General features: G+C 41.0%; 1 protein-coding gene across 4 annotated transcripts; it reads right to left on the reverse strand.

The window, feature by feature from the left end:
• Window positions 1-27,654, reverse strand: skila (SKI-like proto-oncogene a). Of its 4 annotated transcripts, none has more exons than XM_027020887.2 (8): window positions 27,457-27,654; window positions 24,313-25,574; window positions 6,551-6,640; window positions 5,755-5,840; window positions 5,235-5,398; window positions 4,469-4,689; window positions 4,026-4,247; window positions 1-3,531 (listed from the first exon to the last, which is right to left on the reverse strand). In XM_027020887.2, the coding sequence occupies exons 2-8, from the start codon at window positions 25,426-25,428 to the stop codon at window positions 3,319-3,321; spliced, it is 2,112 nt and encodes a 703-aa protein (XP_026876688.2). In that variant the 5' UTR covers window positions 25,429-25,574; window positions 27,457-27,654; the 3' UTR covers window positions 1-3,318. The 4 variants fall into 4 exon arrangements, with proteins under 4 accessions (XP_026876688.2, XP_026876687.2, XP_035392192.1 ...); XM_027020886.2 differs by having other exon boundaries at window positions 6,551-6,643; XM_035536299.1 differs by lacking the exon at window positions 27,457-27,654 and adding an exon at window positions 25,906-25,993 and having other exon boundaries at window positions 6,551-6,643.
• Between the last annotated feature and the right edge of the window lie 110 nt (window positions 27,655-27,764).

The following is a 27,764-nucleotide window of genomic DNA, read 5'->3' on the forward strand; positions in this document are numbered from 1 at the left end:
GAACCGACACTACAGATCCTGAATTTAATCCAAGCTCATTGTCTATACAAGGCATATTTACACAGTCTGTAATGGGAAATAAAGACACTACATACAACTGAGGTATTAGCTAAAAGCATGTACATGTATTTAACTAGTAACTATCACTCATGATAAACTGAAGTGTCATCTGCTTAAAAAACATTTTATATCACATGAGGTAGGAGAGCATCTCATTCATGCAAAATCAAACTCTTCATCACTGCTGAATTGGCAACCCTTACTGCATTGCATGTCTGAGAAATGTCACCAAACATTTTTTTATTTTTACCAAAAGCAGTAAACAGTAAACATATTTTCACATGATAAAAAGTTCTGTGTTCAGTTTCACTTGGAAATTCTTTTTAATCAGTTTAGGCATAATCTGGGTCTGTGAAACTAACCCACAATACTATCTCAGAAATGAAGAAGCAGTGAAAGAGAGCTTGACTTTTCCACACAACAGTCAAATTGTTACTTGTTTATGTGGGCATTTGGCTGCAAAAAATTCTTAATATGACTTCCTGTTAGGGCATATCTTTGATAATTATATCAATTTTTTACATAAAACCTATTCAGCATAAAGAACACCTTTAATACAATATGCAAATAAATCTCTGCGCTCTGCTTCCAGAGGCGTTTGGGGTGATAATCTGAAGGTATTGTGAGCGCTTCTGTGTGCCCAGCAGCATAACAACAAGGTATTCTACAAAGTAGCCATACAGCACCCCCCTTTGTACAAAATACAAATTACATCTCATAGCTCCAATAAAAATCAAAATCAAAAAAGGTACAAAGATTCAGAAACACATTTAATTAAATATCCTCGAACTATGGCAAATTGCCATTAGACTAACTGTTACAGAGGAAACAGTGGCATACAGAAGCTTAACACTGATTTGATCAGAAGATGGACCATACAAACTGCAGCCCTGCATTTCCTTACAGTGAAATAACTGCTACAATGTCCTGTTGCTCGTATGAGATGTGAGATCTAAATTCTGCCTCTTTTGGTGAGTGCACCTCCACTACAGGGTGCCCGTGGACATACACCTGCACATGTCTCTTGGTTTTGGATTTACCCATTAGGTAGATGTGGATTAGAGTATCCCTCTATCCCACACAGAATCCTTCAGATCTTGCTACAAACATTTCTGGAAACAGAGATATGACCTCAAAAGCTTGTACTCACACAAGTACTAAAAGAGCCTTCCTGCTCTTTAGAACAACTCAAACCTTGAATAATGGGAGAAAAAATGACCAAAAGCAGCATCACTTAAAATACATGCATTTGGCATTATTTACTCTTTCATAAAAAAGGTAAATCAAAAAAGTAAGTCATTAATGGGAATAGTGAAAACTTCAACATCAGGCATAAACAGTCCATCAATCATCAATCTTTGCGAGAACCACAAAACCATAATTTATTTTTAAATATTTCATTCAGGGAGGTTCTGAAACACCATGTACATTTTATGTTCCCTTCTGTGGGTCAGCTGCATTGCTGAAGGATCTCACACTTTCTGGATCTTATACCTTATAGAAAACCATCCTGGAGCACAGAACTCTAGCTGTATACTCACATAGCTTTCCTCATCTATTGAATCCTTTAAAAATTTTTTACATAGGTAATATATTAAAGACTACTGTATGTACAAAGTGTGTATAAATCTTTATTATGTAAAACATTAAATAATTTTTGAAATATTTCCAAGTTCTTTCCAAGTTTTTTCTCTTTTAAACAAATGCAAAGTACTTATTTACAGTATAGCTGACACGTTTTTTTTTTCTTTTTTTTCCCCTCTTTTTTTTCTTTTTTGTGTTTTTCATCTTATGAAGTTGGCCTATTAAGATGGTGGTTCTGGCCTGCTGATGACTGAGCTAGCCAGGATTAGCTGTGGGTATCATTTGTGGAAAAGGGGGAATAGGGGGAAGACAAGCTGATGCTTGACCCAGACACCACTCTTGCCTGGAACCTTACAGAACCATCTCTCTGCAACAATCCTGCCCCTGGGCTGGGAGGGTGATTGTCCTGGTCACCCCTCCTACAGACACAAAGCATCTCTGCACCACCAACGTGAAGCCAACCCAGGCATCATGGCTCCAACTAGCCTCCCCTCTGTGCTGTTTGCTCTCAAATCAGCCAGAACAATGTTCAACATTTTGGCTAAAACATCAGACCCAGTTCTCTTTAAGATGCCCTTCACTTTCATCAGAGCATCACTCCTATGGTATAATATACAGTATTACTATAGACTACTTCAGTGAACACAAGTATATAATATTCTTAGCATTAGCATGACAGACTTAGATGACCATCTAATTTCATAGTGCATGTGTTCAGATGCTTTGTCTTGGTGTGTCTAACCGAAAGCCTTGTGAGCTGTACCAGTTCTGTACTGTACTGTTTTCACCCAGCAGAGGCCAAGTCTGTGCGCATCTCTATATGACAGTAAGGAGTGAGTGGAGTTTAATGCACTACATGAGCAGCTAATAAGTATGAAATCACAGGAAACATCTAATCACCAGCAGGCAGCAAATGCTGAGGTGAAGAGGAGGGACAGAAAGGGAGATTAGATATCAGATTACCATCTGAAACAGGATGACCTCTTCAAAGGGCTCCTCCAACTTTTAGTCTTTTAGTTCTGTTTGCACTTTAATGAAAACCTCAACGGCTGCAATGTCCTGCTCAATAAATTCTAGTCTTTTCAGAATATTTTAAGATCCGCTCTTTTCACTTTGCGTTGAAATGCAGAAACACAGAGTCAGAAGGTAAAGTGTTTTTTCCTGGTGTGGCTGAACTACAACACAAATTTTAAGAGGCCAGTGGCAGACATTTTAGCTCCTGGGCGGCATTGGAAAGTCCAATTAGTTTCCACGTGCTGATCTCTCCTATTCTCACAATCTGTCTCGTAGAGTCCAACAAACACCACAAGCATGGAAGAAGGACAAAAAGAGTACGGGCTCTGATAAGAACTGCCTCTTCTCTGTCCATAAGCAGCCCATCAGCAATACTATAAATTAAACATTTACAAAGTTTAAATACTGTCTAAGAATAGGTCAAAAATAGAAAAAAACAGTACTACAACAATACATTCTAAGTGATGTTAAATTATAAAACAGGTATCAAGTCTGTATACATAAACAAGCATCATGCCCCATCAATGGGGGGTTCTCTCTGCACAACTGTTCTGTTTTTGTGTCTGGGACTTGGGGAGGGCGTGTTCAAGGTACAGGCACAGAGTGGGTGTGCGGGTGCGTGCCTGGAAAAATATGAGCAGAGGTGTCGGGTAGAGGTATTTAGCAGGACATGGTCTCCAGAACAGGTGAGGAGGGTGTGGGTAGGTTCTGGGGGCTGGTAACACCCTTGCTGGCTGACTGCATTATCTGCTTCTGTAGCAGAGAGATCATGAGCTCCAGCTTCTCACGAGCCTCTCGTTCACAACACAGTTCATCCTGCAACTGCTGACGCTCTGCTTCAGCCTGTTCCAGACGACACCGCAACTCACACAGCTGAGAGAGAGGGAGAGGGGATGAGCACGGACAGAGAGGCTTATACGCATGTTCACACAAGCGCACACAGGCTGCATTCATATTATAGTCCTTACTGCTCAATTCTCATCATTTGTAATTGTGACTTTAGAAGATTAGAATTAGAAGGTTAGAAAGGGAAAAAGGCAGAGCTGTTGCTGGTTTAGCTGCTACTGTAGTACTTCGTGGTGAGGAGCAGTAAAGCTGGTTGAAATGTAAAGAACTTGGATCTGCAGCTGTGCAAAATCCCAATTCCATTCATAATTAATTATTTCCATAATAAGAGAATGAGTTCTTACTGATGTTGCACTGCCAGTGAGATATAGATTCAATACAAGACCACATATCTGTCCCAAATCTGATTTGAAAAGATATTTCAAAAAAGATCTAGGAAGAAAAAATCTAATTTAGGCTTCCTAAAGTACAGTAAAGTGTAGTAAAGTAGTGTAAACGTGTGTGCGCACGCATGTGTGTACCTGGGCATTGTATTGTGCCTCTTTCTCTCGGGGTTGACAGGTGCAACTCTGCTGCCTAAGCTGCTCCAGCCGCTGCTCCAGCTCCCTCTGTTCCTGCTGCACCTCGCCCAGCTTTTGAGCATGTTCAGTATGAACTGCCTCCAGCTCACTCTGCAGTTCACTTTGCTCCACAGACAGCTGCCTCAGCTGGGCAACCTCACCTCCACGCACGGCCTCCAGCTCCTACATACGTAAGCATGTGCACACCAACACTCGTTAGGTTATGAGCAGAAATCCTCAGCCCTGTAACTTTGGTCTGGCATCTTGGTTTTTCCCACCAGGTTACTACAGCAGTTCCAGACCCACACCCTCAACACCTCTGTGCTCCAGAGGGCAAGGTTTTCTGTAGGTGGGGTGTAATGCAGCAAATGATGTGGTATGTGCGATGCGGTAGGGGATCTTACCGTCTCCAGCTGCTGCTGCCTGTGCAGGGTGGCATTGAGCTTCTCCTGCTGCCTGCTATACATCTGGATGATGTCCAGCACGATGCGCTCTTTATCATCCTCCTTTCCACTAGAGCCCGTCTCCAAGGTAACGGGCAGAGGAGGTTGGTAGTGTTGCCGCACTTCACTCACGTTGTCAGATTTAGCCTCTTCACCAAAAGAGGAGGAAGTCACATGAAGATCTGAGGAGGGAAGGAAAATATGAGGTGGGTGCACACTCCACACCCACACAAACATGCACAGATGTGCATACAAACAAACATGTGCGCACACACATGCACACACAAACACACACAGCCTGTGTGGGTGTTTTTCTCAATGATAGTTTGTGTGGAGGGGTGAAGGAATGCAGATATATTATAAAGCCACGGCATCCTCCACAATTCAATGATTAAGATCATGTGATGACCAACACATGCTAGTAGACATACACACGTGCATTCACACCTGCTCATATGCATGCATGCATGCATGCATGCATGCATACACACACACACACACACACACACACACACACACACACACACACACACACACACACACACACACACACACACACACACACAAAGTGAAGGAGCTTGAGCAGCAAATATACTAAGAAAGAGAGAGAAAAAGTAAGAGAATGAGAAAGAGAGGAGTGTATGTGTGTATGCATGCATGCATGCATGCATGCATGCATTAGACATTCTGACAAGAACATTAAAAATTTGGGTGTGCTTGTGCTGACCGGAGCCTGTGCAGCTGTCATGGCTGTGTGTTTTCCTGCTGTAGTGCTGCTTAAGCAGGGCACCCAACATTTCCACTCCAACCTCCACCTCCACTCCAACCTCTCCATCCTTCTGCAGAGACACATTGGGTGCTACCATCTTATCGTACGGGTATAGGTAGTAACTGCAACACACACAAGCATACAAGTATGCACACACATATGCACACAAATACAAATACATCAGACTGCAGCAATATTTAGAAATAACAATGTTGCTAAACTGTTCTCACTGATTAAAGCTAAACACAGCTGGCTTCTCTATAGACAAATTATGAGAGAGAGAGAGCGAGAGAGAGAGAGAGAGAGAGAGAGAGAGAGAGAGAGAGAGAGAGAGAGAGATTATGTTGCTCCTGGATGGGTTTGGATTAAATACAAACTGTGGCTACTGTGGGGAACTACTGAAAAAGCCATAAACCTAGCAGTTATTCCAACTCAGGATTGGTGCAGGCCCCAATGCTTGCTGGGAATACTACCATACCTGGGATGGATGATTGAGGCATGTTCAGCCTCCTCTTTGATTTCAGGGAAGAGGTGGCTGAACCCCAGTGAAGACTGGTTTTTACCCTACACAAAACACACACACACACACACACACACACACACACAGTAAAATAAAGTGGTATGGATTTAAAATTTGGATGTGTTTGGGTGTCATTAAAGCAGCGCTTACACATAGCTGTTCACTAAGACAAGGGAACATGGGTCTGATGAAATGTGTGGTGGTAGTCAGATTAGATATTAAGTACATGTTTTGGATGTGCCATGTTATAAACATCTTCAAGAGGTATTTGGACTATCATTGTTTACTTCTAAATCTAACCTATATCTAAGTTTAAAATCTTCTGATATGTTTCTAAATATATGTTGGTGTGTCAATCTGAGCTGTGGCAAGTGGAAGCTGAATGGATAAGGTTAGGGGTGGGTGTGTGTGTGTGTGTGTGTGTGTGTGCGCGCGCGCGTGTAGGGAGAGACAGTGCAACAATGAAGGGGCACTGTGTGAATGGGAGGCTCTGTATGTGACAGGACATATAGAAAAAGAGAGGGGGCAAAAGGGAGAGAAACAGGTTTGAAGAGTGTATGAGAGAACATGCGTTTGCAATGCACAATGGGTGGTGTTTCTAAATGGAGGTTAAAAGTGTGTGGAGGGGGATTGGGCTGCAGCAAGGATCGTGTCTGGGTCAAAGGAGAACAGGAATGTCTGGAGACTCGGGGGTTAAAGCAGTGTAATGGAGGGGAAGAAGGAAGCTCTCTCAGTGTGGCATGTGTGTTAATACCTTTTTGTCTTTCTCTTCATCACATGACTCATCATTGCCGGGGCTAAGGTCCAGACTGGACTTCCGCACCTGGCCATCATTATCCAGTACCTTCTAAGACACACGCGCGCATGCATGCACACACACACACACACACACACACACACACACACGTTTAAATTGGAGCAGTTATCAACCCTCTGAATTGCTCCAGGTTTCAGGGCAAACTGCACTGTACAGGCAATGTCAGAGCTCTGCAGGATTTGAGATGTCTGTCCACGCTGATCTAAGAGGATGCTCTGCCCATGTCTCTACTACCCAACATTATAGCACAACACTTACATCTCTTTGGACCACATCAAGACATAGGTTAATACACAGAACACTCAAAGAGTACAATAAAGAGAAAGTATGTGAAAACCTGCTGCTCCTTTTGGAAGCCCCATGCATGTGTGCATATATTCACCTCACAGAGCACACACATGCAAGTACACTTGCACACAGACCCTAGATATTTACACACAGAGGACAGTCTACAGTAATTAATTTGTATCAGAGAGAACCAAAAGCAGGTTAACTTCATCTAACAACCATAAAGCACACAAAGCATTTCTACTGAGGAAGGAGGGAAGGAAGGAGAGAAGATGAGAATGAGAGAAAAGAGGAACAGAAGGGTAGAGGTAGAGATTGAGGTAGAGAGAGGAAGACAAATCATGAGAGATAGAAAGAGGTAACGGTTGGAGGGGGGAGTGAGAAGGAGGTTGTTGTGTGTTCTGAGAAGCTTAATCCAATACAGTCAGTTTAGATATGGATCATCTCAGAATCTCAAACAAAAGCATGCAGTGTAAACAAGAAAAATTGTAAGGAAATTAGAAGTGTCAGGAGTATACTACCTATAAATCACTTTATGTACAGTGACCGATACAGACACTAGAGGGCGCTGTAAAGTATCTAGGTAAGCATTTACCAGTCAATGTTTCTGCAAGTCCTAATGAGAATACAATTAACATCTTATATAAGCTTTCAACCTCCAAGCCCTCAATTGTTTTAATATAAGGAACCTATCATTTTAACTTTTCAATTCAATAAATGAAATCAAAGTTAAACTTGGTATAAAAAATACTAATTAAATTAATTAGTATTAGATGCATTTTAAATTAATTAATTGTTAAATTAATTAACTAATTTTTAAAATTAATACCGTTAAAATGGTATTAGTCCTTATTGTGCTTGTCTCCATCTTGCTGGTAAGGATTCTTGTGCTTTCTAGTTGATAGGTCACTGAAGAATATTGCTTTTGATTTTCACTACAAAACTTTGAACCAGACCTGGGTAGTGGTGTCTTGATTAGTGTCCTTGATTACATGTAACCCAGAAAGTTCAAGTTCAAAGAGGTTTTATTGTAATTTCAGCTATATACAAGTACAAAACAAAAACGAGACCGTGTTCCTCCAGGACCATGGTGCAACACAAAACAAGAGTGCAACAGACATGCTACACAAGTGCAAACAGTCCAATATAGTGCAAAATGTCATTAAATAAACATTAAATAAACAATAATAAATACAGAACAGGACAAATCAAAATGAGTAGACAGTGTAATTATTTAGTGCAGTACACAGTACTGGGCATATGTAAAGCGAGTTGTGCATAGGAATCAGTGACATGCTACCCTGAACATAGCAGTCACTGGTAGCAGCCAGAACAGTTCAGAGTACAGTGCTGGTTTAGTACAGTACTCTAGCAGCAAGTAGGATAATGTGCAAGACTGCAACAGGAGTGCATAGTTTATATGTGTGAGGTTTGACTTCAGCACTAGTCCGATGCAAAACAATGTGTGAGTGTGTGTATAGATATGTATGTATGTGTATGTGTGTGTGTGTGTGTGTCTGTGTATAAGCATGTATAAAAGTGCCGATTTTGGAATCTGAATTGGATTGGAGTTAGCCAGAGTTCGGGAGTCTAATGGCTTCTGGGAAGAAGCTGTTGCACAGTCTGGAGGTGCGGGACTGGATGCTGCGGTACCTTCTTCCAGATGGCAAAAGGGTGAACAGTTCATGTGAGGGGTGTGTGGGGTCTTTCACAATGTTGGTGGCTTTCCGGATGCAGCGTGTTATGTAGATGTTCGTGATGGAGGGACGAGAGACCCCAATGATCTTCTCAGCTGTTCTCACTATTCTCTGGAGGGTCTTGCGGTCAAGGGCAGTGCAGTTCCCAAACCAGGTAATGATGCAGATGCTCAGGATGCTTTCTACAGTACCTCTGTAGAAGGTAGTGAGGATGGGTGATGGGAGATGGGCTTCCCTCAGCTTCCGAAGGAAGACGTTGTTGGGCTCTCTTAGTGATGGAACTGGTGTTCAGGGTCCAGGTGAGGTTCTCCGCTATGTGAACACCAAGGAACGTGATGTTCTTGACGATCTCCACTGAGGAGCCGTTGATGGCAAGCGGGGAGTGATCTCGCCTTGCTCTCCTGAAGTCAACAACCATTTCTTTTGTCTGGTCAACATTCAGATACAGGTTGTTGACCTTACACCAGCTCACCAGTTCTCACACCTCCTCTCTGTATGTTGACTCGTTGTCTGTGTTGATGAGACCCACCACGGTCGTGTCATCGGCGAACTTGATGATGTGATTTGAACTGTGCATCGCTGCACAGTCATGAGTCAGCAGTGTGAACAGCAGAGGGCTGAGTACGCTGCCCTAGGGAGCACCAGTACTCAGTGTGGTGGTGTTGGAAGTGCTGCTCCCAATCCGGACTGACTGAGGTCTACTAGTCAAGAAATCCAGGATCCAGTTGCAGAGGGAGGTGTTCAAGCCCAGTAAGCTCAACTTTCCAATCAGATGCTGAGGAAGAATGGTGTTGAATGCTGAACTGAAGTCTATGAACAGCATTCTTACGTAGGTGCCCTTTTTATCCAGATGTGTGAGTGCCAGATGAAGTGTGGTAGAGATGGCATCATCTGTAGAGCGGTTGGAGTGGTACACGAACTGCAGGGGGTCCAGAGAAGGGGGAAGCTGGGTCTTGATGCGTCTCATGACGAGTCTCTCGAAGCACTTCATGATGATGGATGTGAGTGCGATGGGACGGTAGTCGTTGAGACACGACACCGTGGGCTTCTTGGGCATGGGGATGATGGTGGTGGTCTTGAAGCATGTTGGGACCACAGCGCAGCTCAGAGAGATATTGAAGATGTCTGTCAAGACATCTGCAAGCTGGTCAGCACATTCTCTGAGCACACAACCCGGGATGTTGTCTGGTCCAGCAGCTTTCCGTGGGTTAACTCCACGCAGAGTACGCCTCACATCAGCCCCTGTCAGGCACAGCACCTGGTCATTTTGCGGAGGGATGGACTTTTCTGCTGCAACATTGTTTCTGGGTGCTGTCTCAACCATATAATGAGAGGCAATGATTTTGCATCTATTACTTCTTGCATCTCTTCTGCATGAGTGGAAAGTATTCCTCTACCCAATGCTCCCAAAAAATATCAATAACAATGTTTTTTTTCCATCTTCTGTAACAGTACAAGTCCTTTTGGAATATAACAAGGAGCATAATAGGTCTCCATTTCAGCAGAAGCAGATAGTTGGGTGAGTAGTTCCAAATCTTGCAGATTATTTTACAGTGAAGTGGATTATTATTCCTAATGACTTCCCCTTCACACATAACTGTCAGTAGGTGTTTTCTTTTCCAAGTTCCTTCAGATGACCCACTGTTGTGTTGGAATCTGTTGTTCAACATCTACTTCCAAATTCTTCAAGAGTAAAGGTATAATGACCACCTTTGTGCATTAGAATATGTTGCAATCTTCATGAATATGCCATTTTTGGCATGACATTATCTTCATTTTTTTATTGAAAGTTTGGTTTAATATTTACTGTAGGTCTGCTACTGGTGTGTAATTTGCAGTTACCTTTGCTTAATCTGTGACACCATGACGCAGCTTGTTGACCACCCAACCGAAAAGTGAATTCTCAGTACAACAATCTTTACTTTTTATAGTCTTCCAGGGTTCGACAGTCTTTGAAGCTTGAATCAATTTCTGGGAATCAATTCTGGTAAATCCTTGAGGTAATGGCAGATTTATTTTCTAATCACTTTGAGAGATCTGTGTTTCATTCACAACTAATGATTTTAAAATGGGTATTTTTCTTGGCTGGATGGTAAGTAAAAAGGCATTTTCTCACATAGGATGCTTGACCTCCTTCTCCTTCCTGTCTAGCTGCATTACAGAATGATGTTTGGTCACAGATTTGGGAGATCATTTTTTTTCAGCACTTAAGTGTTGTTTTGTTAGTCATCCAAAACACTAGCAAGTTAATATTCATCTCTACAAATAAACATGAAAGTGATAATGCATTAGGTAAAGTTTGCCACTGCTGCAGTAGATTATAGAAATGATCATTACAGAGAGTCTGAAATAATTGTTTTCTTTTTAGGAATAACAAAATCTGCAATTCCAGCTCTGTCTGCTTCTTTCCAGAATTTCACAGGGTGCTGTTTTCTATCCTTCACGAATTTTATAAGGCAACAATTACAGGATTAGTTTGAAGTTTGAATAATTGTGAAGTTCTTCCACTGCATGTAGTTTGAAAAGAGGAAAATAATTTTTTAATAGAAGTAGTCTGGTAGGATCATTTTTGGGCAGTGGTAGCTCAGTGGGTAAGGTACTTGACTGACTCACAAAGTTGCCAGTTCAAGTCCCACTAGTGCCAAGTTGCCACTGTTGGGCCCCTGAGCAAGGCCCTTAACCTTTAATTGCTTGTATTCCTTCGGTCCTTGTAAGTCGATTTGGATAAAACTGTCATTTAAATGTCTTTCCATAATATCTGTCAATTCTTTAGAGCAGGTGTTCTCAACTTTCACAATCTTGTTAGTTTTGTGGTCATTTGCCACTCACTCCTTATTAGTGAAATCATGCTTAACTGTTTATAGACCTGAATAATACTTTACCATCATGTTTTTGGAGCAGCTGCAAATAGGGACATACTGGTGACAAGTGGCTAACTGGTGTCCTTCAACTGCACTTGGCTCCCCTTAAATTGTGCATTTATGGTATTAGTTCGGAGTATATAGCTTACAATTCATATTGTTCATTGTTGATTCTGGCATTCGAAGCAGAAATATCGCTTCTATATCACTTTTTCATGTCACTTTCAAGTCCTGTGTTTTGAACTCAGCCTTCCATTTCCAAAGAATGTTTTTCTATCAATGCTGCAGAATGTGCCATAGAAGCAGTTCTCCCTGCTTCAGCTTTCATACGATAAGAATGCTGCAAAAGACAAAGATGATCTTTTGAAGGCCTTGCTGGATCTGTGATGATGCTTTCAAAGAGTTTGAACTTTTACACAACTGAAACTACATCCTCAAGAAGTTGACCTCCAGGTTGCATTGGTGATAGTTCTGTATAAGTGATTTATGGATGAACATTTCATCCATTATGAGCGATTTAATGTGGGTCATATTTATATGGTGTTTAGTAATTAGCATTTTCCTCAATGCTGACTGAACCGGACAAACTGAAGTAGTAAACATGTTCATGTGCATTTTTAAAATCTCCATGTTCCATTTATGGGACAGAAAGCAGTTGACCATTTATTGTGAAAACTACTTTAAAATTGGTGTAGCAATAAACTTCATTAAAACCTGTTCTGCTGTTTTGGCAGAACTGTTCCCCATCTGCTCAACATGTATGCGCACATGATGTACATATGCACACACAAAAAAAACAAACAAAACAACAACCAAAAAAAACCCCACATGGCAGTCCAGTCACAACCTTGTTTTCTTTTCTGCTCATGCGTGCGCACACACGTACGCACACAGAGCTATCTAATGAAACTCTTTACATGTTCTGACCAATACAGAGACTGTATATGTATAGGACATGGGCAGAGGTCTCTGAGATTTAGCATTCACTTGTCTGAGGTCTTTTTTTTTTTTTTTTTTTTTTTTTTAAACTGTAGAGCCTGAGAAAAACAAACATTGTTAAGATTAAACTTTTTAGCTCATTAAAATGAAGCAACTGGACAGAGATACATTGAATGATAATACAAACCAAATGTGCTGAATAAAGCAGTAGGCAAGGGCATACTGTGTACTGTTTATAGTACTTCTTGTGTTCCCATAGCCACTAAGGACTTTTAAATAGTCATTTTAATTTTGAATAATTGAAAGGATGTTAAATCTGGGACTATTACATTAATTAATCCGCTTTAATTTAATCTTCTTGAAGTGTAGTTTTGACAAACTGTTTTTTGTTTGTTTTTTTATAGTTTGTTATATTCTTCATTTTTGACTGCCAACTTGTCCTGCAGTTTTCAAGTTATTGACAAGGGACCAACACCAGAATGTTTGGTCAGATCAGGAAAGACATGCTTGTATTCATCTTTTTTCACTGGATGATCGGTTTCCATGTAGGAGCCATTTTTACCCAAAAGGGAATGAATGGTGGAATATTCAAAACCTTTGCAAACACAGCCATGCCCACTCTAACTGCTTACACACTACTGGTTATCAATCACTTGGGACTCCATGGCAACACACTTAACCACCTAGCAAGACCATAACAACCATTTGGTAACACCATAGCAACCACCTGGGACTCCACAGCAACAAATCTAGCAACACCATAGCAACCACCTGGGAATCAGTTAAGCTGCAAAATCACTGCAGTTTTCTTCAGGCAATGCACTTTTCTAGTTTTATATGAGATTCTAAATAAATTATATATTTTTAATTTAAAAAATGGATGTATTTAATTCTGATTAGGTTTATTGTTTTTCTCTGGTCCTGAACTTGAGAGTTGTATGTTAGTGAGTTTAAGAAACTATGGTTCAAGACCCAGCTGAGTGCAGGGACTTTAGGGACTCTTTGTATTGCAGCACATTATAATGGTGTGAATGAGGTTTGCTGTTGTATGTTTAATATTTCCAAAATGTTTCTCTCTCAATAAGGCATTATCATCATCTTGGCTCATACCACATTCATAGTGACTAACTTATGCTAGTTGATGCTTCATTATCCAAGTTCATTGTTTCTTGTTCTTTGGAAACACTGCTAACACTGTATAAGTGAGTCATTTACACGCCAGTTCTGGCTTTTTCCCTGAGAGTTAGCATTTGCGGCTCAATTTATAAATTCACATACAATCAACAACCTACTGGAATATGCCTGAGTTAGGCTTAGGCCTGAGTTACACACATTTACATTAGACACACACACACTTAGAATTCTGTACAGCCTGCAGGCCATGTATCCTGGCTGAACTTTGTATGTTTTGTTGGTTGTTGCTGGAGTAAGTATAGCAATGTGGAGACAATCAGCAGCCTGAGTGACTGACGAGCCAAATCCGAGGTCATGCAAGACTGGAATTTCCTTATATATTACAGTAAGGATGGGTTTGGAATACACAACCTGAAATTCCAGCATGAATACATACATCTTAGAGGAATTACTCCTCTATCAGCCTGATGACTGATGTAATTTTGGGCACCATATCTCACATACAAATGAAATGGTGTAGTGACCTTATAGAGCTTGTTGATTACGTGTAACCAACATTTTGTGTGTGTTGTTTTGCATATGCAAGGTATTTGGAGAGCCCCTTTAATGTGTGTTTGCAAGAGAGAAAGAGGAAGACAGAAAATGTGGATGAATTCTTAACAGCATTTTTTTAATCATACAACCAAAGCACAGTGTGTGTGAAAGGCAAAGGACGAGTGACCAAGTTACTTTTCTCCCAGTCATTCAAAATCTGTTATGCATGCGCACACACACGCACACACACACACAGTGCTGATCTTGTGCTTGTTAGTCTATTTGGTTGTCTTTTTTTAATTTATTTTTTTAATAATGACTTTGTTCATTTACAAGTTACTTGAACTGTTGCTCATGCAGGACAGTATGCCTCAGCTGAAGCCAACCATAGTACTCTCCTCAGAGGACTTCATTTTGAGAAACAGACAAGGAAGGTGAAACGGCTATGAGGACAAACAAACAAAGCAAAGGAAACACAGAAGGGGGGGGGGGTTGTTTTGGTTGAAATAATTCAGACATCACTCAGCCCCAGTCATTCCATTGTGTGATCCCCAGCAAATAAGACAGATGACTTGGGCATCGACTCAAAGCATGACGATGACTACTGTGATGTCCTTTATAGAAACCTGGTTGGATGCAAAAATTCCTGGACTCTGCACTCCACCAGCAGGACGCCTCATTCACAAAGAAGTGGTGGGCTGTGTTTTTACGTTAAGCAGAAGTTGAGTGATCCTAAAGAACTTTCACATATATGCTCACTTGAGTTAGATGTCGACCTTTTTAATTTACCAATAGACCTTTCCTCACCATCTATATTCCACCATAGGCCCTCCATGAGACCTAGTGTCTTGCTAACGCATAATAGAAAGTCATTGCCAAGACACACAAAGCATAATGGTACTAGAAGAGATAAACCTTTATAAAATCAGTGCTACAGCACTATCTCAGGAACATTTCATGGAGTCTCTCACACTCCTATGGGACAGTGATCACAATATGATCTTTGTCATGCTGTGATACTGCTAAAGACTGCATACCATCAAGAAAAGGCACCAGACAAGTGAAACAGCTTACTAACAACAAAAGAATGTCTTTAAAGATGCATGTCGGGATGATTTGGATGAAAATGCAGACACAATAGCATCATATACATGTCTCACAGAATGCTTGCATCTCAACTTAGACAAAAACTATTTTAGCAAGATCAAGGTTTGGTTCACCAAAGAAAGTTAAGATTTAAATATATAAAAAGGAACGCTACCTTTTAAAGTGTTGATAAAAGTACTGTACAAAAAAAAATAAAAAATAAAAAAAATAAAATGTGAATTTCAGAGAGCAGTGGAGCAGGTAAAGACAAAATATAAGGATAAATTAGAAAATAAACTCCAAATGAAAGATGACATTTACAGCAAAAAACTGGCTAAGATCAAACATCATATTCAGGAATCTTATTCATTTTCCCCTGACCAGCTTAATGATTCTTATTGTAGATTTGATTAATTTATTTTAGATTTGAAGAATCTAGCCAAAATACGGCACACAAGCAGGGGCCATTTTTGTATTACCAATTACCAATCAAGGAGCATGAGGTTAAATCTCTGCTCTTGATCGGGTCCAGCAGCCTTTCTGCAGTTCTGTTTCAAGTCTCTCAAGCTGGTCTTATATTTTAACTAATATTTTTGATCCTATTTTACGTCCATCATGTTTTACATCTACCACCACTGACTTTGTTCCTAGGAAATCCAGTGTAACTTGTCTCTGTGACGGTACCAGCATCTGTATATCAAATTCAGATTCAGTAATATTGTACAAATTTGCAAATGATTAGTGGGCTTGATGTATAATGATGATGAGACAGCATACAGGGACATGATCTTTAGTATAATCGAGTTGGGTTGAGAAAACATTGAGAAAAAGGACCTGATGATGGACATCACAAAAAGGAAGGTACACCTGCCACCTCTGGCCATTAATCGTCAGTGGGCGCAGAGTGTTGACTTACTGATGTGAAAGACTTAAGCAAGAGGATAACACTGCTGTCTTGCTGGGAAAAGCTCATGAAAAGCTTTTCTTTGTAAGACAGTGTAGATAATATGGTGTGATTAGAAACTGTATGCAGCACTTTTCAAGAGTTGTGGTGGAAATGTGTAGACCTTTTCAATACATGTCTGTTATGATTATTCAACGGCATATGAGAGTGATCGGTCAGAGAAGGGGTGTGAACACCCATCTGTTGCCTCCATATTCATCAGTAGAATGGAAAAGGCGGCAATAAAAATTTATATTTGTAGTTCACACACAGCACAGGAAAGTGCTCCCTTCTGGTAAAATGCCATACCACAATGTTACTGTATATCAATGTATTTTGCTGTTTTTATGACTTTTATTGTGACTTTTAATGTGTTTAGAGTTTTTTAAACAACGTATCAGATGTGTGGAGGTTTGTTGTTTGTGTTTGAAGGGTATTGAAATAAATTCCTCACATTGAAACCTTGAAATCTGAAACTAATTTCATACACATTACATTTGCTAATCATTATTCACACATTGTTTGTACTTTTTTCCCCCTAAAGCATTCACAGATTACCTTTTTGCCTGCATAGTTTTTGCTAGTCTGTAAATGCAATCTTGTAATTTGACTTGTAAACAAAATGGATTTAAAAACTTCTGGGTTATTCTGGGGTTCAGCCTCTTCAGCTCTCTGGAGCCTCCATGAGCAACATCCTTGAATTACATACCCCGAAACATGCAGTTCAAAAAGAGAGAGATTTTGGTCAAAATTCCGGAAATGTAATTGCATGCGTTAGCTGTGTAATCAGTCATTCCTAAGCAATAGAAAAACTTAAATTGTGGTTCATAACATGAATGTTTTAAAAACAATTAGAATTTATAGTGGTATGACTGTACTCTAAATTTAGATGATATTTACAACAGTATATTAAAACTCTAGATAAATCATTGTCCACAATTAATCCCTGTCTTCATGTAAAATTACTTTTGACAGGAAAATAACGGTCAGGAACTGACAGGACTAACTGTCCATGACTAACCCATTTACCAAGTAATCCATTAACTCACACACCCAGTCACACCATTGTTAATCACAGACAAGTTGAGACAGGTTGATTCCAGATCTGACAATCTGCCTGAGGAAGTCAGACCAATACGAGGACTAGACACTGCCTACAGTAAACACAGTAGAAGACTGTTTGCTCCTCTTGCATGGAGGCTCATATGAACACACAACATTGAGTCATAGATCTGGTCTCATGAGAGTTCAGAATACACATCATGGATAAGGATCTCAAACACACACACACACACACACACACACACACACACACACACACACACACACACACAGATAAATGTTTTGAAACAAACAAACTCACACGGTCTCCAACTATGTTTACAGCAAATGACTAGTGTAGTCAGTGAGCAGTGTAAGATCAAAAAACATTGCTCATTTTGACTGGTAATGACAAATTCTCTTTTTTTTCCCTTTTAGACAAAGTGTTTTAGAATTAATACTTGATTTTCCAATTAATTAAATAATCACAGTGCAAATATGTCTTGTAAAACACTAGAGCATACTCAAGGTAAGATTTTTATTACTTTTCACTTCTAATTAAAATAAATCTGATGGACAGTACTAAATCATGGCAGGAATTTTTTTTTAATTCTGAATTTACAACTCTGGTAGTTACTAATATATCAGAGTGCAGTCACTATAAATGTATTGTTTCTTGCTATTGTATTGTGAAATACATTGTGTAAGCATGTATAGGGAAATACGAAATGATTTCTGGTCCAACAAATATAAACACTACATGTTGCAGCAGAGACCGAATTCCCAATTCGGCAAAGATTCTGGCACCTTTTACCTACTATAAAATGACTAGTACATCCTTCCTTTTAATCCTTCCTTATTTTAATCCTGTGCGAATTACCATGTCATATTCCTTTAAAAAAAAAAAGTTCTCACACTTTCGTTCAAGCATAGAAACACTCTAGGATTAATTTATTTGCATTATATAGCTTGGCATTTACTTGTGTGGTGGTTTGGCATCATGATGTCCGTCAGCTTTCTATGACGTCCATCAGTCCAACCCTAGCTCAAACCCAAGTTGTTACTAGAAATGATTTTATTAAATAGCCATCTGTAAAAAGCAGTCACAAACATTACAAGGGGGGCTGTGGTAAAATATCATGAAAAATGTCAGTAAAACTACACGCACACAACCATGCCAGCAAACATTAGTATTAGTGTCAACTTCTGTGTCTCTAAATATCTATTCTTTCAAATATGGCAACTTCCAATTACTGAGGAAATGGAACAAAAATATTGCCATTCATTTTGCTTTCTTTTTTAAAAAGCAAAAAGTTTCTACAATTTTTTGTTAGATTTCTAAATAACAGCCTAGCAGAGATAAATATAAGAATATATTTATATTATATTAAAAACTTGTAGCCAAGGATACAGAAAAACATCCTTTGTGAAATATACAAAACCTGAAAGATCACAGCATTTATGAGAAACACTACTCTCCTAACAATAGCTATAGCATAATGCCTATTAGCAAATATATTAGAAAATAACATTCGTTTGTAACTTTGCTAAATGAAGACGAAGAAGACAAAGAAGATTTAACCACAAAAATTAAACAATACTCATCCTAAATGTATTTTCAAACAAAGTGACAGAATAACTTGAGAAGGGAAGGCATTTTAGCTTCCACTGCAGCCTAACTACACTTTAGGTCTAGAAGTGATGCTCTGTCTCCATTCCTCTACCACTGAACACAGTCAGTAAAGGTGCTAATTGTATGGAGAGCCCCATCCCCTGTTCTAGTCGATGTTTGGGACCCCAGGTCAAACTGCCCTCTCAGCAATTGCACTGCACTGTTGTTCTGGTCTTTCTGCAGTGTATGAACGTTTGTGGGGGGGGGGGGGGGAGTAACTTTCAATAGGGCTATTGGTTGATGCACTAAAATTTCATAGTGAGAGTCACTCAAGAAGCACTGATTTTTTTTCAGTTGTGTATTTAAAGCCATCATGCACGTGTTCTTACTTTATCAGCAAAGTTAATTTTGTGTTACAAACAGGGGCATCCCCCACCCCCTTCCTAACTGCTGAGGTTCATATGTTGGATTCCACAGAGAACCTGTAGGAAGGGCTCCCTACAGACATTCATAATTAGATTTATGTACACCTGTGGCAAGTATATCTCTTCAAAAACCCTCATTATGCTGAAAGGGTTACAAAAGCATCACAGAGACAAAAAGGAGTACAAATTTAAAATGCATGGCTCAACCGACAAGAGATTTCAGATGCTTGTTCCCAAAAACTTCCTGAAGGCCTCCAGTAAATCTGGTTTATATGAATATATATAATGCAGTGTATAACAGTTAATGAAGTTAAAATTCTATATGGAACAGCACAGTAAACAGGCTTCCCAAGTGCACTTGCAGTCATATCATATAAATCAATGCAGGCTATTACAGCAGCACAGAACAGTTCTTATGTTTTTATACCATCACCAAAAACTAAATTTAGAAATTCACCATTTTACATTAGACCCAACATGTCAGTTTGCATTGTAAACACTTGTCTTGGTTGCAAAGAGAGAGGGTGTTTTCACAAAATATTCACAGACATGATGTAACCAGAGACTTGCATATGGCCTTTCGATCACAACTAACCAATTGTAACAGTTAATTCCATAAATTAACACTAGTTCTAAGGCATCCACTATTTGCAGTGTGGTGAAAACCAATAGAGCAGCACTGAACAGTTCAATTTTAAACTCAGTCACCAGCTTTTTACATTATATGCAAACTGCTACTGTAAACATTTAAAATTCTTTAATGACTATGGAGGGCAGGGGAAATGCCAAATCTATATTTCTATGTCTATATATTTCTATAAATTAAGCAAGCTGCTCAATCAAATTTCCACTTCATCAGAAAACTATTTCACTGACATCTAATCTTTTTGATGGCATCTTCAGGAAATGGAGGACAAAGTGAGAATGTCATGTGTTTATGGCGGGTAGTTACTATGTCCATGTTGCTTCATGTCAGACTTGCGAGACTGATCTTGGACCCGGAATTGCCCCTTGCGGCTATATTTAAATCACATTAATCTTATACAGTCACTGTTCTAAGATAGCTAGCACAACACAGGATGGCTACTGCTTGTGTTCAGCAGAGAAGACTCAAAGTAATTATGGTTGTGTGTCATCATCAGCATGGTGATGACAAACATTACAAACATTCACAGCTCTCCTAATCCAGTCCATCACTTATAGGGCAAACTGCATCAGAACCGGTGTGATACACAGGCAAAAGAGCGACAACCACCTATCCCTCACTCCCCAAGTAAATCTGCACAGATCTCAGAAGCATGATCAGCAAGTCACTTATCCAGCAGTGAGCGAGTGACCGAGCGAGCAAGAGAGAGAGAGCATGGCTACAGTTTATAGAATTAAAGGCCTCTGTGCGGAGCTGTGGCTATTGTGGTGTCATTTAAGTTAAACTCAATTTGTGCAGTGGATCCACACTTTGGTGGTGGTGGTGGTATAACACAGCTCAGAAATGATGGCTGCCCAGGGCAGCTGGGTTCTGCACTGGGACAGAGGGAACAAGGTCCAGCTCTGAAGTCCCAACACTGAGCACTGTTTAATGTCTCTACAACTCTTAGATTAAACAAAACACCAAATTGTGCAAAGATTCTCCAGGACTCAGATGCATGTCCTCTTCAAGGTGGCAATTCTCCAGAGGCCTGGTCGATGATTCACACAGAAGCACAATAAGCAGAAACGGGCCCAAACCCAACAAGGATATGGTTCTGTTTTTGGAGCTCTGTGGTTAGTGAGTGAGTGAACAGTTTGTGTACACAGGGGAAAATCCAACGACAAAGATAAAGGCAGCATGATGCAAGTGAGAGACAGAGGTGAGTGCAGGACAAAAAAAAAAAGAAGCTTTTGCTGGGTTTAAACACTTAATGGTTCTGAACTAGCACAATATGCTGTGTTTTTTGTTTTGTAATTATTTATGCAATTGCCTACATGTAAAAACATTTTCCACACATAATACCAAACATAAATGTATATGTTTATATAACAAATCTTTCCCTTTTAATAAAGAAAAAAAAGACACAAAGATTATGCAAAAAGCATTTTGCCAGGTATGACAAGGAAGGTTCCATTGTTTTTTCCTCATATTTTTGCTCTTAAAATGTGTGAAACACACACACAAACAGACCTGCTGGATGATCTTGTGGCTCATTTTGTTGATGCTGGCTAATTGGAGTGTTATACTTTCAACTCCGGACTTGGGGCAGGTGCGTGTATATTTGTGCATGTGTGAAATTTACAGCTAAATCTGACAATGCATGTTTGAGGTGACATTTAAATTTATTATTCATTATGCAAATGCGCAGAGGGGTGCTTTGTACACATGCAGAATGCATGGGCTGATAATTAACTCAGTGGAAGGAATAAAAAGATGAACACATGAAGACAACAAGAAAGATGTAGAGATATGCGAGGGAAGCATTTCTCCATCTCTGAGTGGAGAAGACGGTGGAAGAACTGCACGGTAACCGAGGGGAAAAAGCAATGAGAGGGGAAAGCAAATGTCTAATCTATATCAGAGGTGAGGAAAAAGTCTGCGGTACAGAGCAATGAAGAAACAAGCAACCGGAAGACTAGAAAAAAAAAAAAAAAAAAAAAAAAAAGAGAAAAACAGCAAGAAAAAGAAGAAAGAAATGAGAAGAAGAGATGTCAGGCTGTGGTAGAAAGGGAAAGCAGGAGAGACAAAACGAGACAAAGAGAGACTGAGAGAAGCAGGAGTTCTCGGGTTTCTGCACCACAGTCTATGTCTGGGTCTCCGTGGGAGACAGACGGAGCAGAGTGTTCTCTCTGTCTGCCAGACCTGTCAGCATGCCAAGCCTCCAACCATCACAGCTGTCTAACATGGCCTCACACTCTCTCTCACACACTAGCACACATTCACAAACCACTTACAGATAAAGCAGTGTGAGGAAGCAAGGGGGGGGCCCCATTTTGAAAGATCCAGACATTTATGTCTACCCTGAGCTCCAGTATTCTGTTACAAGAGCTGCTAGGGCAGATTTGCATTTCAGCAGTAAACTATGATGTTCTGAATATATGCATTTACACTGTGTGTACTGTAGCTTTGTTTGTGTGTGTGTGTGTGTGTGTGTGTGTGTGTGTCCAGCAGACTGTGGAAACTGAATCATATATATGGCTATTGACGCAGCAGGGCGTTTGGGGTAAACACTCCAGCGCACATAGCTGTCTGTCTGCAGGCAAGCATACTGAACAGAGACTTCTGATATGGATGTGTGTTTATGTCCTTTACTGAAATGCGTAGGCTCAGTATTAACCATTTGTACACATGCACACCTCCAGTTCTGATTCCCTCACAAGCTGTTGCACATTGCTGACTTCACAAATCTCTCTCCCATCTCCCACCCTCCATCCCACCCCCAAGCTTCCTGAATGTTACTGAGATATTAACTGCCAGTTGTAAGTCAGATGTGGAGACCTGAACCAACTAACAATTTAATACATGTGGCTTCATTTCACAATAATGCTCAAACTAAAACCTGGACTCCAGCACCTCAGGGCAAACATGGATGAGCTGAGAAAGATTAAATGAGGAAAAAAAAAAAAAAAAAAAACAAGAAAAATTCCCAGAGGTAAGCTTCACCCATCCAGCAGCCAGCTTCACTGGAGGAGGTACAGGAAGGTGCTAGACATTGACTAAATAAACACACAGAGAGAGAGAGGCAGATTGAGGTGGGAAGGGGAGAGAAAAATAAGCGAGGAGGTTTGGTTGCAGGGCATTGTGTTCAAAAACAAGAAAGAGAGGAAAGTGTCTTACAATACATTCTGTCAGAAAATGAGGAGGATTCCATTCTTTTGCTAAATTAATTATACTGTATTATGCACATCATAACTGATTCACAGGTGCATTTTTCATCGTTAGCCAAGCGGAACTAAGACAAGCCTTGGGGGAGTTGTGGGGATGGGGGGTGCAGTCTGCATGTCAGATGTGTCTGTGCAGCTGATGGAGCTCAAGCTCAGACGCAGACGTGGGGGGAGGGAGTGCCAGACAAGACACCAGACGGTATTTTTGGCCCCCTTGCGAAGTACACAGGAAAATGGAGCTTCTTTCTCTCTTCTATCTGACATACACAACAGTGCAGAAGCATGAGAGGATGACATGCTTGCACCTGCACAAACTATAAATAATTGCATCTGCTGTTGCCTGTAACCCTTTAACTGCTGCTCCAAGGCAACAACCCCACTGTGACAACATCACTCCGTAGAAGCCAGGTCTTAGGACAACAAAAAGCCGTGAGGTCAAAAGGTCATGAGATATGGCAAGTCAATGGCTCTGAAACAATCCAGACCAGTTTTTGAACAATATGCAGACTGCTCCCTTAGACTTTTTTTTTCCCCTCTGTAGCAAAAGCCCTCATAAGCCTTCAGGGGAATAATCCATCATGTTCTGAGCTCTAGGCAGCGTGGTGACATGGTGATGTAATGTGGGCATTCCCCACATCAACTCTGACTGAACATGCTTCTGTTCTTTCCGGTACACAATGGTGGTTAACACGTGAGTTCAGCTGACCTCCTCCAGTGAAAGCACAAGCACACCTACAGCTGACTTCAACAGATTGCTTCTCTCTCCAGTCTCAATAGAAATACATTTTTTATGACATGAAATGGCACAAAAATAGCCCATGGTGTTTTACTTGTACAACATGCCTGGTAGATCACTGATAGAGGATTTACTTTCTGGTTGACCCTGTTGTGACCACGGACACAAGTCATTGTTTTCTCCCAGACCAACTGCCCCCACTCAACATCACCCACTCCCACAGCTCCACCCTCAACTCCCACAATCTAGCTGGGCAAGCACCCCCCACCCATCACCATGGCTACACACACACACCATAAAATTGGGTCAACTCCGGTTTACAAAAACAAATTCATAAGGAAACTCTCACAGCCGACCCAGACCATCCCAAAACAAACAGCATGCTGAAGGGAAATCACGTAATCTTTTCCATTTACATAGTCACACTTAACCACCAGTCTTCCGAACATGACTCAAGACTCGTCGCCTAATCCTCCACCCATCTAGAGAAGAGAAGGCCTCCACCCATCTAGAGACGAAGAGGAGGAGTCCTACACAGACAATTCACTCACCTTGTCCAGCGGTTTCTTCAGATGCAGGTGGAACTTCTTTTTCATGTCGTCCAGAAGCTGTTTAAGCTGTGGCTCCTCCACGGTGCCCTCATGCCTGCGGCTAAGTTGCAGGTAACAGGGCCACTTGGCTGAATCAAAGCCCCAGTGGCACGTCCTCTTGTCGGGAGACTTGTGTGAGTGCATCACGAAGTTCTGCGGTGAGAACAGCAGCTGGCATTCCATGCATTGGATACATGGTGCATCTAGCTGCATGTAGAAGTGGGGCAGGAAGAGGCCCTGGCACTGACCCAGGCACTGGTGTTCCACCTGGAATCCAGCCTCAGCATCCTTGAGCAAAGGCAGGGTGGACATCTCAGAGGGCAGGGCAGTGCCCTGGCGCAGTAGAGCATTGCAGAGGCGCTGAGCATCTGTGAGGGTGATGAGTCCACAGGACGGTGCGTTGAAGGGCAGGATGCCCAGCACCTTGAGAATGTGCAGTTGATTGGCATCACAGCGTGAGCAGTAGACATAGAGCTCATCACACACAGCATTGATCTGCTGCAAGGAGAAATCCCTCAGCACCGAGTTCAGCACCTGGGGAAGGCACAGTCGCTTCTCACCACCCACCACAAAACAAGAGATGGACTCGCCCTCCAAGACAGAGTGGGTAAGCTCCGTGGAGCTGTCACAGGGCACCAGCAGGGGCCCCACGCCCAAGACTGATGGTGAAGGCAGTGGTGCCACACCACCCGTCAGGCTGGGCTCCTGGCCTGTCTTTGCTGAGAAGGCAGCAGGACCCCCCAGCGAACTCTGGCTGCTCAGGGTGAACTGAGCCAGAGTGTTCTTCAGCCCAGGGCTCAGATCCAGGGCCTTACCCACCGTGGTCACATGGAGCTCCTGACCCTCTGTGCCTCCTTCAAAACAGGGCTCATCCTCCACAGGTTCCTGCTTCACTCTGGTGGCCCTGGATAAAAGCTCCACACCACGCCGCATCAGCTTCATCTCTGCCATCACACGCTTTTTAATGGGTGCATCCTCGAGCTGCTCTCTGTACAGCCTCTTCATACTGCTGTGAAATGAGATTTGGTCTTTGAAAGGAGTCTTCACATTTGTCTGAGCACTAGCCATGGTAGCCATGTAGAGATTACTGGTCTTTCCTGTGTGGGCTGGGTTTTGGTTCAAATGCTCCTTCTTGTTCAAATGTTTTAAACTCTACGAATAATAAATTCTCAATCACCGGACTTCATGCATGATGGAGATGGAAGTGTGGTTTGCTGAGCTTTCTGTAAAGAGAGAGGAAGATTTTTCTGTAAATAAAAGCAACATTAACATACAAAACTAAGGATAAAAGTTCTAAAAAAAAAAAAAATGCTATTTAACCTTATTAAATTTAAGATTAATTTACTATTATAGTTAGATACAAAAAGGTAATTTTATGGCCTTATCCAATCTGCTATAAAAGATAAAATGACGTTTAACTTAATTCATACTGGTATAGCACTGCAACACAACGTTTGTCAAAGTTAAATTAAGTTCTTAGTTACCTACTTTATCCATGTTAAACGTTGCAATGTAAAAAGGCAATCGTTCACCTAATAAAGTGAACATTATTACCTTGTACCAGAGTAGAACGTACTCCAATTTAGAAGCATATTGTTGCTGTCTGCTGACATCTTGCTGACCCCATTAACATCGTTAGAGAACTTGATAAACTAATACCATTCAACAAAGTAAGTGTACTGTACTGGAAAAATGTCAAAGCAGTGAAGACTGGGCTACATTCAACCTTTATGATTACAACAGACAAGTCTTTTCACTCTCTAACCTTTATAGCCTCCTGTCAGTGTTTTATGTGCTGTTATGTACTGCATTTGTTTAAAATGTACCAATATGTTCATATGTATCAATACTGCAAGGTAAATAAAACATTTTTAAAAAATCAACATTCAACCTTCCCCTCATTACCATGTGAAGGAACAACCCTTTCTGAAGAAATTTTATGATTATTACAAATCAGTTGCTACAACCTCATATTTCTATATACACACACAAGAATACATGGGATGATAAATTCTTCTTTTTCCACCATAACTAAAAATAATATGAAGAAACGCTTAATTACGCTCGATTAATAGTAAAAATATGCAGCAGGCTAAAAGTGATGCTTTTGTATAATTTTCTAGAATAGGGTGTTCTAGGATGATTTTATGTATCGTTGTATAATTTTGTAATGCCTGTTGGATCGTAATTCTACTCGATTTAGACGCTTTTCAGAATCTTATTACCTGCGCAAAAGCAATGTGTCACCCCTCAATGAAGCTCACAAGGACATCCCGCTAACCCCCCCTTCCCCTCCCCGTCCTTCCTGGCGACTTGCCCCCGCACAGCAGCGCAGCTCAGCCCCACTGGAGCAACGGCATGTAGGGAGACGGCAGTGGTAGTGCCGATCATTCTCGCTCTATTCCCCTCAGCCTATGCGCTACCGAAGCTAGCCAGAATTAGAAACTGTGGTTTATGGTTATATCAATTAGTGTTTGTAATATCTCATATATATATATATATACATACACACACACACACACACACACACACACACACTAACATTTTGCTTGGTTGGGTAATTGTTTAAACAATGCTTAGCTAGCATTTTCCCCGTCATTGGTGGCATCCAAAGAATACTCCAAGACTTCTACACACCCCAAAAGGATCTACACTAAAAAGAGGACGTTAAAGCTAGCTAGCCTTTTAGCTATGTCATGTGCTAATGGTACAAAACAAGACAACATCGGTATGTTAAAAATCAAACTCTTCAGGAAAATTCAAGTCGTTCTCTACATAATCTTAGCAAAAACAGTCTTCATTCTTTCAATTCGTAAAATTGAGACGTAAACTAGTTATCTAGCTAGCCATCTTGGCCGATAAACGTTTGTTCTGCGTGTCCCCGTATCATCGCGTGCTAGTCCGCTAGCGCATTGCCTTCCAGCCTCCACCGCTTTGCAGCTACGACTAATGAATAGTTCAACGACTATCGAGCGCTAGCTAACTAGTCCAAGAAATTGCTTTAAATGTCCCTCTCAATGCAAAGGCGTGATAAAGCCTTGGACAAACGGTAAAAATATACACACTCGTGTTGTGAACAAACATTTCATACACGTAAAGACATACTTGAATAGGATTTAAAGGACTTGCCACTGAGTGATTTCTCTTCTCGCACCACAGTCACCAAGGCGCAGGCAGAAACAGCGCTCAGACAGCCACGACGTCAGAACACAAGCTGAAGCGCAGACGTCACTACACTCCAAATGGGCATGCCTCGGAAACTGCGCGCGGGTGTCCGTCTGTCTCGCAGTCTGGCGCGTGGAAACAAACCGTCGGAACTTCATCATCCGCCGACATGACGTATCGGCTTGAGTCCCTGGTGACTTCTGTTACATTCAAAGATATTACATATTAAGGAATGGCAGCTTTGAAAA

Source organism: Electrophorus electricus, chromosome 18 (assembly GCF_013358815.1).
Source record: "Electrophorus electricus isolate fEleEle1 chromosome 18, fEleEle1.pri, whole genome shotgun sequence".
Lineage (NCBI taxonomy): Eukaryota > Metazoa > Chordata > Actinopteri > Gymnotiformes > Gymnotidae > Electrophorus > Electrophorus electricus.